The 16,763-nt window shown below is 42.6% G+C and overlaps 1 protein-coding gene across 27 annotated transcripts in view; it reads left to right on the top strand.

The window, feature by feature from the left end:
* Window positions 1–16,763, top strand: part of LOC114870515 (neurexin-1a-like) — a 180,176-nt gene that overhangs the window by 83,315 nt on the left and 80,098 nt on the right. For all 27 annotated transcript variants that reach the window (XM_029175267.3, XM_029175255.3, XM_055502309.1 and 24 more), the window contains 2 exons: window positions 661–834; window positions 3,788–3,907. In XM_029175267.3, the coding sequence (XP_029031100.1) occupies window positions 661–834; window positions 3,788–3,907 (294 nt within the window). The remainder of the gene's footprint in view (window positions 1–660; window positions 835–3,787; window positions 3,908–16,763) is intronic.

Here is a 16,763-nt window from a genome sequence, read left to right as displayed (position 1 = left end):
GCCAACACTAATGGTGTGCATGTGGAGAGGAGAGTTCTCAGAGAAGACCGTTGGTGATTCGCAGACCAGCCCTGAATAAAAAGGAATTTAGAGAACTCTCAGTTAACAGGATATAAACCTTTGTAAACACAAGGACGTTGGCATAATTAATACTTTGTTGTAACTGTAATTACTGTGATAGTACATTTTAATGCCAGGACAAAGTGGCACAGAAATGTCTTGCACATAAAAGGCAGTTTATTGACACACTGCCATTAGAGAAGACTGTAATTCAATACTATTTCACATTTGTTGAGTGAGACTAACCTCCTGCACTCTTTCATGTTCTTGTTCAGCATTTTTTTTCAAACAGGTGTTCAGTAATTAGGTCAAACAAAAGCATTCTGTTCTTAGTTTTAATGCCTGTGATGAGATGAGCTCAGTGCCGTGTTTGATTTTCACCAGGGGTTCGAAAGCTTCTTCTCTGTCTCAACTGGACTTAGTTCTTAAAGATCTTCCACCTTTCGGAACAACTGCATCTGTTCAACCTCAAGGACAAAAAGCCATTGCAAACCCAGTTGCCACAGAGAAGCACCTTCGAGATGAACATAACCTGGACGAGTGAGAATCTGAACAGGCGACCACTAGGGGGCAGTGTTGTCATTTCTTATTTCTTCCCAGGTAACCTTTACATTGGCGGGGTGACGAAGGAGATGTTCAAGGAGCTGCCCAAACTTGTGCACGCCAGGGAGGGGTTTCAAGGTTGTCTGGCATCAGTGGACCTGAATGGGCGGCTCCCAGACTTGATGTCAGAGGCTCTGGACTGTGTGGGTCAGATAGAGAGAGGGTGTGAAGGTGAGTTGTCTTTCAGTCCACTGGGAAAAGATGAACTAGTCGCCTGCAAAAGTTCTTCATTCCTCCTGCAGCTTTGCTTGGTTGGAATCAGAGTTTTTACTTTAGACGTGATGGCCGTATTGTTTCTGGTTTCCCTTCATGCTTATGAAACACATGCGGGTACTGCAGCTCCCTGCAGTGGTCAGAGCTCGGTCTGCCTGTTCTCACACATCCAGTACGAAGCACCCGCGGCCCCACGCTGCCAACCTGTGGCGTATCATTTAACATCCATAAAGTGTGTTAGTATTCTGTTTGAATGCATCAAGCTCTGACATTCCTCCACAGGCAATCATTTCTATTTCACTTGGCTATAATCTGATTATGCTCTGTGCCATATTTGTACTGCCAGTGTTATTTCCCATTTTATCCCCATTCTGTTCTGCTCCATGCATGCTTGCTGGATCTGAGAGTTTGCCAGAAGCAATCCTTTTGAATTATTTATGAAGTCTTTGTTGCATGCATGAATATCATTTGCCCAGTCTAATGTGTGCGCCACATCCAGAGACAATATTTGATTTATTTTACAACGTCACTCACTTAGTTTAATTTCACAATTCATCCACTCTTTTTCTATTGAGTACGCAACTTCTGATCTTTCCATGAGTCTACATTACAAATGTAATCAAATCGAGCGTCCTGTGCGAGTCTGTCAGACTTGCTGCTTTCGTTTTGCGCCACACAGAATCAATGGCCTCTCACAAAGCTAAATTGCCTCCGTAATAACGTATTTATTGGATTGCAGTGATAGAGTCAGAAGGTAGCGCACACTTTAGTTGAACAAAGCAGGCACCAAATTTACAATATGCATGAGAGAATATATGCTGTTTTCAATCGGACAAAGCGTCACCACTTCTCATAATAACTTAATAAACGCATAAACGCACTCCCATTCACTTGGAATTTTGAGAGTAGTTGCTGTTACAGCGTGGCTCAACACGGTTTTCCCTTCTGGCTCTTTCTGAGGACAAACATCCTCCTCTATCCTTGTTCTGTCAGTCCTGCTTCAACAGTCTGTGTTTCTCTTACACCGTCTCTGACGTCTTGGTGCTTTACTAACGGCTGGTATACTTTGCCTTTTCCTTTTTTATTATTTTGCTGACAAAAGTTGCATTGATGAAAGCTGACTTGCAAGGTAGATTGCTCTGTCTGTTTAATACAGAGTCTGATGTCCCTTCCCTCTTTGCGTCTGCGGTGTCTCTGACCCCCCCCTTCTAAACCTCCACACTCTCCACATCTCCCTGAACAAGACCTACTTCCACTCCCTTCCCATTCAAAATGTGCTTTAATCCCATAGGAATACAAGCACTATTTCCATCTTGTATCAAAGTCTATGGGGCTCACAGTTTAGTTTGCGTTCACTTTTTGTATAGGACATAACTTTGGTTTTTCCTGAGGTTATGTTTATTTATACAGTAGATGTAATAGGTCATTTTTGCATGATTTAAAGTATCTCAATACATTAGTGTGCTCCTGCATGAATATCTTAACAATTGTTTAGGGGGGGTAACAGGTCCCTTTTGTTGTAGGTCTAATATTTATTGCCATTTTCTGGTATAGCCTCTGGCATTATGGCCTTGTTGGCATTATTGTCTTTGTGAATTTATTTAGGAGTTGTATTTAATAGCAGGATCAGCTCTATGCTTTAAAATACAGTAGTTAGTATCATTGAATACATGATTACATGATTACATCATATTTTTTCAGTTTGAAATACATACACTAAAAGACGACTAATATTAACCAGACATATTTATTTTCATAACGCTACATATTAGTTGTCGTAGTTGAGTCATAAAGCATGTCAAGCTAAATTACACCCCATTATGTATGTGACACGTTAATCCCCTTTAACGTGAAGATTTTGAGAATGATGGGATCATCAGTACTCATCAGTCATGCACTTAGATGCAAATAAAATATTTTTATTTATTTGTAATTATGGTGTAAAACGTCTCTTTTCCTTGTGGCGAATTGTGCTGTGTGTTCACAGCTCTTTGCTTTGTCCATTTTCAGCTTTGAGTGGGCTACAGCAGATGCTTAAACTACTAACCAGTTACCATAGTTACACTGAGGCTGAGCAGCAGCTACTCTGACGACATTTTCTTCAGAAAATAACCATTCTGTTTATGATTAAGGTTAAGGTTGTAGAAAAATTTGTTTATGTGTGTTTCTATTTTCCAACACCAAAAACATTTAAATGTACAGTATATCATAGCCAGAGGCTAATGGAACACCCAGCTGACATCATGGTTAATTGATGGGAGTGATAGATGTACAAGCGTAATGAATAAACACACAGACTGTAAACACACCTGTGCTGTAAATGCTGTTACCTTGCTATTTAAAGCACATGCATGGCTCAAGCAGCTATTGATTAGGAACTGAGCATCACTGTCCTCTGACCCCATTTAGAGCTGGTAATAACATGGCTGGTCTAAGTGCAAGATAAGCTAAAGACACAAACCATTTCCACACAAGTCTGGGACAGTTTAAAGAACTGGACTACACTGTAGACAAAGTTTTAAAAATATAAGCTACAGCAAAAAAATCTAAATACACACTACTGTAAAGGACTAGGTTTAAATGTTTAGTTTAGTGTTAGGTTTAGTGTCAGACTTTCTTTTTTTGTGAATGTCAAATTATTGTCTGAGGTTTAAAAATATATATATTTCACTTTCTCTAAATACCTCAGATGCTCTTTGTGTTGATGTATGGATTGTTGTGTCTTAAAAATAAAATGCAATTTAATCCTATTTTCAGAAAGACAATTAGATGAATTACTATATGTTTAATAGAAATGTTTGTTCTGTGTGTCCATCTGTTCGCAGAGGCCTATTGTCTATATGTTGTGCGTGACATGCACGTTGTCTTACATAACTCTGCTCACCACGTTGCTGCTTCTGTCTGCATGCAGGCCCCAGCACTACTTGCCAGGAGGACTCTTGTGCCAACCAGGGTGTGTGTCTCCAGCAGTGGGAGGGCTTTAGCTGTGACTGCAGCATGACGACGTTCGGGGGACCACTCTGTAATGACGGTAGGATTCCAATTCCAAATCATTTTGTAGACCATCACATACAGCAGTAAGCACACATTTGGTTTGTGTCCTTTATTTCAAATTTCGGCAGATGGCACAAAATGGCACCCCTCACCTCCTCTCACTGCATTAGAGACTCAACAGCATTTCTTTTCCAGATTGTTACTGTTTCCTGTATGTTTTGTAAACTAACGAGCATCCGCTACAGTATTTCTAGTACTGTATGTTATAACCTTTGTGTGGTAAAGCAACCTGTGTCGAGATTAAGTTCAGTTTTCCGGCCTTTATTTTAGTAGCTCTTCTTTAAATGTTTCTTATGACTAAGGACGACTCAGTTGTCGCAGCTTTGCGGTATGGAGCCCTTTGCACTGGTGACATCTGGCTGGCAGTTCGGTCAACGCTCATTAAATATTTGACAGTTGTGCCACTAGAGGGGGCAACAAACATTGTGTTCTGCTAAATAAAACATCCATAGAAGGAAAAAATATATATGCACTTAATGCATTTTGGCCTTAATGTGTCCTTTATTCAGGACTGCGTTGCGTGACGTCATTACAGTTTTGAAATTTAAAATTCCTATAAAGCGACAAGATGCAGTTTAAAAGTTAGTGTGGTATTAATCCCAACCAATTAGCAGTTTGGTATGAAGGACTGTGTGGTCATTTACAGGGTGTTTGGCTTTGCAGAGAGCCAGGGTAATGTCTGCTGTACCTTTCAGAAAATGGCCTCCTGTTTTATGCAAAACGTGCACAAGGGATTTTGTTTGGTCATTATTTTCTTCTGCAGCAGTTCACACAGTAAGGGGTGAATGGGCAAAGTGCTGAACTGCATTAAGGAGAAGGCTGTTCCCTTCGGGCAGTCTGGAGATGACACAAAAGCATGGGGTAGAGAGCAACATAAATGTTAATGCATTCCCTGTCACTCCTACCACACCGATAAGACCCTATCTTTTGTTATTAACTGTAAGAGTTAATAGATTCCCATGCAACCGTCTCCCCTGAACGTGTCTGCAGCCTATGATAACACTAAAAGGATTCTTGTGTCCATGCGATGTAAACCTGAGAGCAGCTGGTCCCGATCCGAACCCTCCCCTGCTCCTTTTCACTCCACGCCTGCATTGCGAGAGGAGTAGGGCTCCTGCCAGAGGTGTCGAGGGAGATCTTCGAGGACAAACTTCTCGTGAACCTTCCTCGGGTATTGAACAGAGAGGAAATGCACTTAGGGACTTATTTTTTCTTTCGTCCTGTCATACATATTCAAACCGAGCAGGCACAAAGTGTTCATTTACGGCAGTGGGAGCAGAACATCTCAAAGGACATGTATGCATATATTAGATGGGAGCCCAAGTGCTCTACCTGCTGAGTCTAGTTATTGTAGCTAGTCTCATTATTTCTGCTGACCTGACAAAACAATGGGACAGATCAATATGCCGTCCTGTGGGATGTAATATATAACCACAAAAGCAAACCTTCCAAGAAATCCCTTTCATTACGGATGAACTGCACTAGTCCTTAGAATACTGATGCAAGAAAGACTCACTTCGCCAAGGAAAATCTATGAGCAGGAAAAATGAGGCTGGAGATGGTTGGGTTTTATCTGTGTTGATGGATTGTCATGGGGATAGAGGAGGAGGGAGCGCCAAAAGGAGGCGAGAAGCGTCTTTGAGAAAAATATCACTTTTTACCAGATATATTTACATAAACTGAAATGCAGGCAATTTACGGCGGAGCGATCGGTCTCTGGGAAAGCACCTTACACAGGGAGCCAGCTGCATTTCCACAGATTTCTCTGGTGGGAAGTCTCCGCACTTCTCACAAGGACAAAAACTCCACAAACCATAAGGGTGCTAATAATTTAAACTGATTGAACAATGACAGGATCCATTTGAACTCAGCCTGTAAAGTAGTTTTAAACAAATACTTCTCAATATGGTCAATAACATGAATTATTATTTAATAGTTAGTAATTATGTTATAGCATTAAAGCAATCAGATATAGATTTTGTCAAATATTTAAGTTCATTTATGCACAAATGCATAAGGACATGTTGTATTATTATTACTACACCATCCTGAATGCTAAGAGAAGCTGCAATGCTTATGGCCAAACACATGCATTTGCTGCCACAGTCAGTAGTCAGTGAATGGTACAGTACGTATGTGTATGTACACGATGCGTTTGTCCACATCTGCTGTGCACCGACTTTTCTTTTCAAGATCAATCCGTTATTCCTTGGCTCTGTGCTATGCTACAAGTATTTCAACTTTTCAGAACAGCGCTGCACCTTTCACTTCAGAAAGCCTGGCAAGATGATGACACATATATATATAAAACCAATCTTCAGATCTTCTCTTCATCTTTAGATGCTGTGCTGTATCTACAAGACCAACTGTCCTCACTGGCCACCTGCAGTCAGTGTAATTAGGGAGACGTGTAAGCTGTGTTGGCCAGGATGGGAACTTCACTTTCATCTTAGAATACGATGCATTTCACTTCTCCATTAGTGTCTTTCATTCAGTCCCCGGCTTTGTGTGTGTGAGTGGGTTAAACTCCAGTCTTGACCTCCTGGGGGAGTTTCCCTGCAGTGGTCAAGAGTCTGAGGGTAATGTACAGAGACAACCAGAATAGTGTTTGCTGTTGAGATAAAGTGGGCTGTGTGGCCACAGCGAGGTGTGTGCATGGCCTTCACGCAATCTCTGCCTCGCCTGGTTGCTCCTTCACCCAGTCTTATAGCGAAAGCTATTAGTGCCATGTCAATATTGTACCAGCGGTGGAGGCTGCGGATGCGTCTGAGCTCTATTGTCTCTGCCCAGAGGGGCAAAGACAAGCCCCTCTCACTTGATTGCTGATGTGTTTGAGTCAGTGCTCATCCTTGTCCTCCTACACCTTGACATCCAAAGGCCCCGACCTCTGTAATCTGTAGTAGACGCGGCTCAGGTTTCTCCTCCACGCAGAAAACCTCATCTTCATGTCTATAGACAGATGCATAACATAGATGGACCCTCATACTCAGACTTCTGTTGCATCACACAAAAAGTAAGAGTCCAAATAAATATTTGAAAAGCGACTAGAAGCTCAGAATGTAAGAATGTAAGACATTTCATGAAATGAAAGCACACAGTCCTCTGACTGGTGGATTTCACAAGTTCTGTATTGTAAGTAGTGATGTTTTATCTCCAGTTTAACTACATGTTTGCAGTCCAATTACTCAAGAATAGCACACATTCATACCAACAGTGCCTGCCCCAGTTTAGGTTGTTGTAAATCTTCTAGCATGTTCCTGGAATCTTTCTTTAAAAATGGGGCACCGGTGTTTTAATGTGGTAGTGACTTCAGATTTACTACTGAACCCACCCACACACACACACACACACACACACACACACACACACACACACACACACACACACACACATACACAAAGGCCGGCAGGAATTAGCTCAGACAATTTTGTCCTATTCGTCTGCTGTGGCATGCAAGGGTTAGCCCACTTAGTTTGGTTTGGATCAATACAAAAGGACACCCGGTCCAGTAGTGAGGTCAGGGGGATATGCACCACTGGAGTAAACAGCCTGCTGTCACATGGAAGTAATGTTCTCTTTGCTCTGGATGTAGCCCTGCTTTAATGCAGTTCAGCGAAACAAATCCATGGCTCTGAAAATGTTTGGGCTTCAGTGTGTATTGAACGCTTGGCCTAGCTTTGAACAGCCATTGGGCCCCAAGATATGGGCGAAGCAGTCTTAAGTGCTGCTGTGTATTCAGTTCAGTAGCCTTTCCACTGGATGTGGACACATACTTACAGGATTTATAGCACGTTTAATGTAAGGTGTAATTTATCTGTCTGGAGTAACATGACAGTTTTCCTCCCAGTGCGTCCCATACTGGTACCACTACAGTATTCCCCAACTGCTGCACACTTTATTTTTAGTGGGCTGCACTCAAATAATTACATCCACAGAGGCAAGTCATGGGCTTGGAGCTGAAAACCAGGAGGAACTGAGAGGAGGTTTCAGTCATGTTACCGGGTTTTACCCTGATATGAAGAACCCAACCAGCCTCCGTTTTCATCTATATGCATCACAATCTCTTGTACCACTAAGCAAAAGAAACGTTGGAAAACAGCCATTTATTTGAAGTTATGCTATGGCTAGATCCACTTTCACGCTTCTCGGTATTTGTCGGTGCCTGAAGCTGTACAGGACCATGTGGATATGCCCTTATTTCTGCACAGACCCCTCACTCTGTAGTTTGCTCAGTCTGTTTCTTAGGATTTCACTACAGAGCGACTTAGGGGAGCTCCATTGCTTTAGTCTCGTTTTGCTCCACTTTAGTTTCTTATTCTTTATCTTTTCTTCACCTTCCCCTTTATCTTAATATAACTGGCTACTCTCTGACCTAATTATTTTCAATAGTTTCATCCAGTGGTGATTGAGTGTCTAGTTTTAAATGGGTTTCTGTGCCAGGATAAAGTAGCCATATGTGGATAAAGACTGTTGGCATGGAAACCAGGTCTCCGGTTTTCTCTGCCATGGATGCTGTAGCATGTATAGCTTTACTGAGGCAGTGCGATCTCTGAGGAAGTGGTGTAGCATTACTAACGTTCATTAGCTGGGCTGTAACATACTGAATCCCAAAGGATGTGACATATGCACACATAAAAGGCATTTATCATACTGTAGCAGGTTATGTGCTGTGACACCAGGGATCTGGTGTATTCTCAGCAACACACATCCAGTTTGTGTGTTCTCATATAGTATATGAATATTGTAAATTTTATATATATTGTGTGTGTTTTTTAAACAATATTTTTGCCATTGAACACCGTGTAGTCGGATCAGAGCGTGGCGTGAGCACTGTACCCGCTGTCATTTCTGCACACAAAAACTCATTGTGTTGCATTGCAGGACTTAATCTTTGAGGTGTTTTTTATTAATTGTTAGCCCAGAGGGGCGTGTTGACTGAAAACAAGAAGCTGTTGTTTCTCCACAACACGATACTAATTAAAGTGTTGACTCCAAGACAGAGTATCTGTTCAACTACCCCGCTGGGCGATACACTGACACCGTAAATATTCCCCTCTCTCATAAACTTAGGCTTTTCAACATGACACCCAGGAGAAGTGTGGCGAGAATATAAAACACTTTTTTTTCAGGGATGTTAGCTTGTACATAACTATTACAAACTTTTAATTTCTTTTGCTGTCATATTGCGAAGGATTCTGCAGAAATACAGAATATTAGTTCACTGATGTTCAAATTAAACTGCGGCTGGAAACAGTAATCAAAAAGTAGGATAGGGTATTTCCAAATGACAGGAACACAGTGATCATGGGTTATTGTGTTGTTATTGAAAATACCCTTTACTCAGCGCAACTGTGCATGTGCTGTTTGTGGCGACCCCTTTATGGAGGAATGACAGTAATGAAGTCATTAATGGAAGTAATCTAAGATTCAAGATGGCACCGGTGTCGCATTGCTTTGTGGTGGTGCAATTTGCACTTATTATTTTCCGTTCTGCGCTTGCACCCGACACCAAGACCAATTCTAATACCTTCAAAATACCAACATATGTAAATGCAGACACAAGGATTCAGCACAGATTGGTTCAGGAATGCACTGTAACAAATTTAAATGTATTACTACGAATGCAAAGAGTTGTACCTTATGATACACAGACACTAAGTACGAGTACAGTTTCACAATTGAGAACCAAATAACATGTATAACGTATAGAGAAATAAAAAGTGCTACAGTGTTTTTATATTATTCTGTAGAGTGAGCTTCTGTGGGGTGGGGGGGGGGGGGTGCACCATGAAGCTACTGTAAGTAATAAGGCAGTGTTACTGGTGTGAGGTGTTCCCATGATTCCTGTGGTTTTGTCATCACTGTGTCAGGAATGACTATAAAACAATTATACGTACACATACAAATATACTACAATTATACTATAAAAAACACTTGGAAAATCTAGGAAATGCACACTGTAGTGGTCTCCTACCACATGCTGCTCCTGGAAGCCTCTGTTTGTCCATGTAAGCATATATTCTTTCAGTCTGGGTGTACTTAAACACCTGAGGCTGATCTTTTTGGCAGGACAGCCTCTATGGTGCTAATTTGTTTTAAACCTCGCCAGCACTAGAGAAACTGGAAAAAAAACGCCCTCACATATAAACAATTTGGCCCAAAGCAGCCTAAGGACACAAGCAATGTCATGGTGTCTAGGTCTTTGATAAGCCTTCTACAGCATGTGGACTTGGTATGTTAGTGTGTATCTCATTACTTTAATTACAGCCTTTAGCAAGACAGCAATTTTCCGTCGCGCGTTTCCAGTAGCTGTACCACTGGCTCCAATAACCTCTTAGTTCAAAATTAAACGTTTCTGTCGCTAAATGTTTTTTCATCTGTTTTCATCTATTAACTATGGGCAATATGCTCTTACGCGTATGCTGTGTGTGTGTGCTCTACAGCCACACAAGCATCTACCTCATAGTAGAATGCCATCTCAAAGCAAATACACAAGCCTCTGTTTCAAGAGGACAGGCTCCATGGCAAACAAACAGCTGCTTAGTATGTCTGAGTGTAGCTCTCAGCTCCAAGTAATATTAATAACACGCACAGAGGGTTTAAGCAATGCAAACACTCGCTTCCTCCATCGTGTGGAGGTCAGCAAAGCTTACAGTATCTGTCTGAATTGCCCTTGAACTCAACCAACTTCTAAAGTAGTTATGCACAAAACACTGCCTATATGTGTGGCACTACCTAAATCCTCTCTTATCTGCAGGCAGCCGGGGTGGAGAGCACACGCACATCACTCACTGCCTGTGCCAAAGTCAGTCCCAGCAACAGAGCTGTCCCCACTGAGCCATTCATACGCTGCTCTGCAGGTGTGGCATTGTAGACGAGGCGTTTGACGCCATACCGGCAACTTCTAACCACATCACTCAATGCTAACTCACTGTATTCAAGAGATGTCTTAGCAAAGTGTTACACAATATGGGCTTATTGTGCAGTATATAGTTCATAATTGTACAAAAATATTATGATTTTAATATTTGCATTATACCTTGATTCCAAATCAGGAGACAAGGAACTAGTTTGTTCTTTGCAGATGTTCCATTTGGCAGCACACATGCTACAGTGGTGGGCTCCAGATGCCACACATCTGCCTGGTGCTGTAGCTACTGTACCTGTGCTTTCCCCACAGAGCTCTCCACCCTGTGACTTAATGAAACAGTCACACTAGTTCCGTGCTCTCCATATCCTAGATGCTGGTGGCAACCGATTTTCTTCAGTTTTCTTCGAGAGACCTTTTGAACTAGTGTTCAAAGAGACAATCCTAAGCTCAGCTGAAGCGGGCTTTCATTGTGCCTTTATTTGGTTTAACCAGGCAGCTTCAATTGATGAAAAAACTAGCCCTGAAGTGCAGGAGACTGACCCTACTCAGATTAGGTGTTAGCAGCAGATTGTCCATGTCTGTCAGACATGCTCTGTATTGTTTAAAACCCAAGTTGAAAAAAACTTCTGTGTGTTCCGTCCTATTGAAAGCATGTCTCAGGTTATTGGCTACGGTACTGAGCAGCCTCACCTCTTTACCTTACTCCTGCTCTGCTATATTCTTTCATGATAGTACAAGGGTTTTAACCTAGGTGCAAGGGTGGTTCCCCCTCTCCAATGACACCCATCTTTAACTGCCTATTACACTACTACAGTTAATGCATTGTGTGCCATTTCGATATGAAGGTGCATTTCATTCATATGATTTCTTAAGTATTACGTATAAAAAGCAGTGATGTTGAGAAAAGATAACATATAACTTCACTGTAGTTAAACAGGGTTTAAGATTCACAGAGTGGCCTCCTTTAATATGAAAGGAATGTTTCATAACATTGTAGCTGCAGGTTGAATGATCCAAGATAGTAGAATTTCACTTCCTTTGTTTTCTAGCTATATTCCAACAGGAATGAACATTCAGATAAGGGACAAGGCTTGTGAATACTTTCATATATAGACAAAAAAAAACAACAACTTTTTTTGGTCGTCCCAGTTTGCGGAAGTGAGACACTGTCCGCCCTTGACTAGTTCAGGATGACATGCTTAGAGAAGAGAACTGATCTACTCAGGACGGATTTCAGGAGAGACAGACAGACAGACACAGTGCCCCGGTGGCCCACTGCATCTTGGGAACTGTCAGAGGAGATAGAGAGAAAGCCTCCGGAAAGCTGCCGACCTGTGACCCCTATCTCTCTCACTGACAGTTAGGATTTGGTTTATGCATTTGCAGACCCATCATCTTTACACATATACACACTTACCCACTGATACACATGTAAATCTGGATGCTCACGCACACCCTTTATCTACACTTACAGTACGTACAATGGTTTTCTTTGGGCGCAGTATTACTGAACTTGTGCTTTTGATCGTAGCATGCCTTTAAACGGTTTTATAGAAATGAAAAGCACGTTTGTGGCATCATTTATGCATTAGGAGGAAAAAGAAATGTCACTTCATCACATCAGCCAAATTGCAAGGCATCCCTTGCCAACAGAATGCAGTGAGTGAAAGGAGTGAAAGCTGTCTGTTGGCTATACAAGCGTCTCAGCCTGTAATGGGAAAACATGCTGCATATTTCCCATATAGTGCATGTAATTAAGAGCTCTGATTATGTGCGAGGTGGTATCTGCTCTGTGCATAGGTGGTATACTTCATACTCTATGTGTTTATGCTAAAGAAGAGCAAGCTGTATCATTATTTGACTATACAGTAGCTGTGTCACCGGGCTTTTATTGTGATAAATTGTGATGCAGAGAAATTCCAGCATTATGATGAATATCTTACATCCACCTATGTGCGGCGCCGTATTGTGCCTCTGCCCAAAACCAGCGTAGCGAACGGAAAGTGCTGCAATATGTAAATACGAAAAAAACCTAAGCAAACAACTTTGGAGATTAGCGGTATCAAAGGACTGTTTTTAAATGAGCTCTTTTTAAAACTTCATTCAGCAGCTCCATTAAATTAATTATAATGTCCAGGTCATTTGAGACAAAATTAGAGTAAGGATGAATGAGAATTAATGTGGAGGGTTTGTTTCTTTGTTTTTCTCCAAGTGAAAAGCTGTTCCATTACAGCACCATGCAGCACCATTTGCTGATTTGATTTTACAACACTAAATGTGCATTATTTCCTATTAGTGGGTTGTTTTATCAGCTTCACTGGTGTTATTTATGTGCTTTTCACAGCTTGCATAATGAACAGTCTCTGCAGAGCGGATCGCTATACGGCGCGTGAGGGTGGCTGCGTTTGATGGAAACCATGATTTGATGTTGGTGGGGCTTACATGCATGCATGCTCTATTTATTTCATGTAATAATCGTTGACTGTGTGAAGCGGCGTAGTCATGAACGACAGGCTAATCATTTAATGATGAGCATTGCTGCGGTGGCCATTTAAATGTTTTAGCTACATTGCTCTGCAGCTGGAGAACCAGCCAGAAGTACTAAGGTGGGGGTGAATTAGAAACAGGCACTTAGAGGCTGTTTGATCTGTGGAGGTCGGACCTAACTTAGTAATCAGTCAGACGTATCGACTCTCTGGCCTCCCCTGCGTTTAGAGACTGTACTGCTTGTGTGTTTGTATTGAGTGTTAACTCCCTGCATCTGTCGGTTCTTATCATGTCATTGCTCCGGATGACTAAGACAGGGCTGCGTTTCTATTTCTGTACACTTGCACACATTAGCATCAGTGCATTTTGTGCTCCTCTATCTTACGCTGTATTGTTTGCAAAGCATGTTTGGGTGAGTAATAACGGATTTGATATTCGCAGTATTTTCTCAGTTGCATGGAGCGCCCGGGTTGTATACTTCACGTCAGTGGGTGGGGTGAACATTAGAGCACACGGGACGGATACTGCTTGTTCCTTTGACTGCTTCAGACTGGGACTCTAAGCAAGTACACTATTATATTTGATAAACACTTTCTCTTGTTTAGCAGCTAATATTGTTTCATGCGAACAAGTGAATCTCTCCATCGTGGGATCAACAGGTCTAGTCCCTCACATATTTAACAATTTTCCTAAATTATTTCCTAAATATTAGGTGACACCTAAGCGTCTGCCATTGATCAAGTCAACAGCTTCATCTAAAACCATAAATGACACCTGCTTACAGGACTACATGTATGTGCAGGAGCCCATTTGTGCACCCTTCATGATGCTTCTGATTGTGTAAAATAAACACATCATTGTAGCAGCTATAGTGCAATAAAGTCCATCCTGGCCTTTGAGGAGGAGAGACATTGCTGTCAAATTGATTTTAAGTGCCTGCCCCTCTCCAAGGGTCTCTCCCTGTGTGATGAAGTGCTGCCTGATGGTGCTTTAACTGATTTGAAGGCATTACTACAGTCGGGTCAGGTACTCTTAGATCACCCATCTGCTGCTCTCCATCACTTTTCCTCCAGTCCTCCAAAAATCATCTAATCAGTTCAATGCACTGTGGTCTTAAGTGAGTAACCAAGACTATTTGAGTCCTTTTTTACTCTCTCACTCTCCAAGGGACTATTACACCCAAGACCAGTTTCTCCTTCTGTTGCTGATCACTTGGAGGGAAAGTGTTCCCCACTATCCAGCAGAGTTCTTGTCTTTTTTCCCTTTTGCTTTTCACTTCTTGGTCCGTGGTTGTGCCTTGTGGGTATTTACCTTAAAAGGAAACAATGAAACACAGAGAAATGTAGATCCAAAAGGGAAAATGTGCTCAAAGCGTTGCGTGCATCAGAGAATGAGACACAGTCCTTTGGGCTATAAATGGAAACAAAGACAAGCTGTTTTTGGCTCTCTGTCAAGGAGACGTCTCACTAACGGGGAAAAGATCCAGAGCACAATAGAATATTGAAGGAAAAAAAAACTCTTTAATGGTATAAGTTTAGCTGTGGAAGAGGATTTTCTCATTTTGTAGCCGACGCGCTACAATCATCTGATAAAAGTGAAATGAGATCTGTAACAGCTCAAATGAGTTTATGCTGTGGTCCCAGGTGTGTTGTGTAGAAGGAATTCAGTCGTGGATGCTCTGCCTACAGCCTGCCCCCCTCTTGTACATCACTTAGCCAAGAAAAATGTGGGTACACAAGGAAACGGTCATCGTCATCAATAAGAACAATAAGATGTTGACAATATTCTGTTGTTTAACGTTTATGTGTTTTGAGGAAAATATTAGAGACCTCGAAGGTCCGACATCTTCTGTGCATTTCACAGTTCTGCCACTTGGGGGCACAAATGAACAAGCAACTAATGATAGGGCTGATAAAGGTATCTCCTCACTGCTGATGTCATTAAGTTCAGGTGCTGCATACCAACACGGCGTTTCCTCCACGCGCTCGGCACAAACGTCGCACCTTGCTTCACCCCGCCAATAAACTTTTCCAGGATCTCATTTTGTTTCTTTGCAAATGTTGCCGCTGAGGACATAGTAAGTCAGGTTGTCCTTGGCTAACAGCCCTGATAGATTGCCTTATTAGGTGTAATTATGCAGATTGCACTGCTGATAATTATAAAAGTGTAAACACATTCAGCAGGAACATTCCTTTTCACCATTGCAAATGAGAACGGAGAGGTGGTTTCGTGCTGCTGACTCCGTAGCACCAGGTGGCTGCACTGACTTATGCTGTAGAGGGAGGGAACGGTACAGTTACTATACCTGCGCAACATCTGTTTGTATGTGTCAGTCACGTTTTACTACCACAGAGGGTTGGATGCCACGTGCAGTACAGTATCTGCCGCACTTCAGACAGTAGATGGCTTTGCTGTTTGTTTTACCCACATTTATATTCACATTAACAGTAAAATGTGCTTTAATGAGTTTGTCCTTGGTCGGGGGATTTGGTGAAATGTCCATCATTAATGTTTGCATAATTGGTTCTTGCTTTCCTCAAGGCTCCTCACAGTATTTATGTGAAAACTCAAGTGAAACAGAAAATGGAGGAGGATGCATTATCTTCTGTGTCACGCCGGCTAAGTTGGCTTTCTTTGACCATGAAATGCCTGTGTATTCCCTGTAAACCGTAAAGATCAGCTCAGCGGCGCTTAGAGGGTTTTTTTTTTTCCTCCTCCGGCTTAGAACGCCGCGTTCGGGAGGGGAGGATGGTGAGCGGCCAGTGTGCAAACAGAAACGGGCGCGCTGCAGCTGAGCCCCGCGCTCTGCAGCCCTGAACTCTCAGCACCGAGCACACTTCCCAGCTGCACTGGACTGTGTTTATCAGCAGGGCTTTCATGTCCACATGTCCCCCGCATTCCCCTAACCCCGGCTGCACACCGCGTCTGCCATCGGCGCTCCCGCCCCTGTGAGAAACGGTCTTTTATTGGCAGGCGAGGCGGACTTGCCCGCATCCCGCACCCTCTCTCCGCGGACAGCGCTCCACTGTCGGCGCCGGCACCGCGCTGGCTCTGTTTACGCGCGCGAGGGCGCAGTGATGTGTGTGCGTTCGTACGCGCAGGCGAGGGAGGGAAAGAGTTGCCCCGGAGTATGTGAACTGCAGCATCAGTCTTCTGAAATCGTTCTAGCCACAGACTGAGTCCAGAAGGTTGGGATCCTATAGAATGGTTTCCCTGGGGGGACGGGGAGGCTCGGACCGGGGTGGAGCGCCGCTCATTTAACAGAGAGAGAAAAATACGAGGAACCTGAGGAGATGAGGTGATAAAAGTAGAAACAGACGCGACTCCAGCCTGTCCTCCTTTTTTTTTTTGCTCATGATCACACAGGAGAGCGGGAAGAAAAGGGCTGAACGGGGAGAGTGAGAGGGGGATTGTGAAATGAATAACGGCTGTGGGACATAGCTTCAGTTCCTGCTATTCTGCCTAAATAGGCTCT

Source organism: Betta splendens, chromosome 15 (genome assembly GCF_900634795.4).
Source record: "Betta splendens chromosome 15, fBetSpl5.4, whole genome shotgun sequence".
Taxonomy (NCBI): Eukaryota; Metazoa; Chordata; class Actinopteri; order Anabantiformes; family Osphronemidae; genus Betta; species Betta splendens.
The sequence above is the reverse complement of the archived record's forward strand: the minus strand, read 5'-3'. Positions and strand labels throughout refer to the sequence as shown.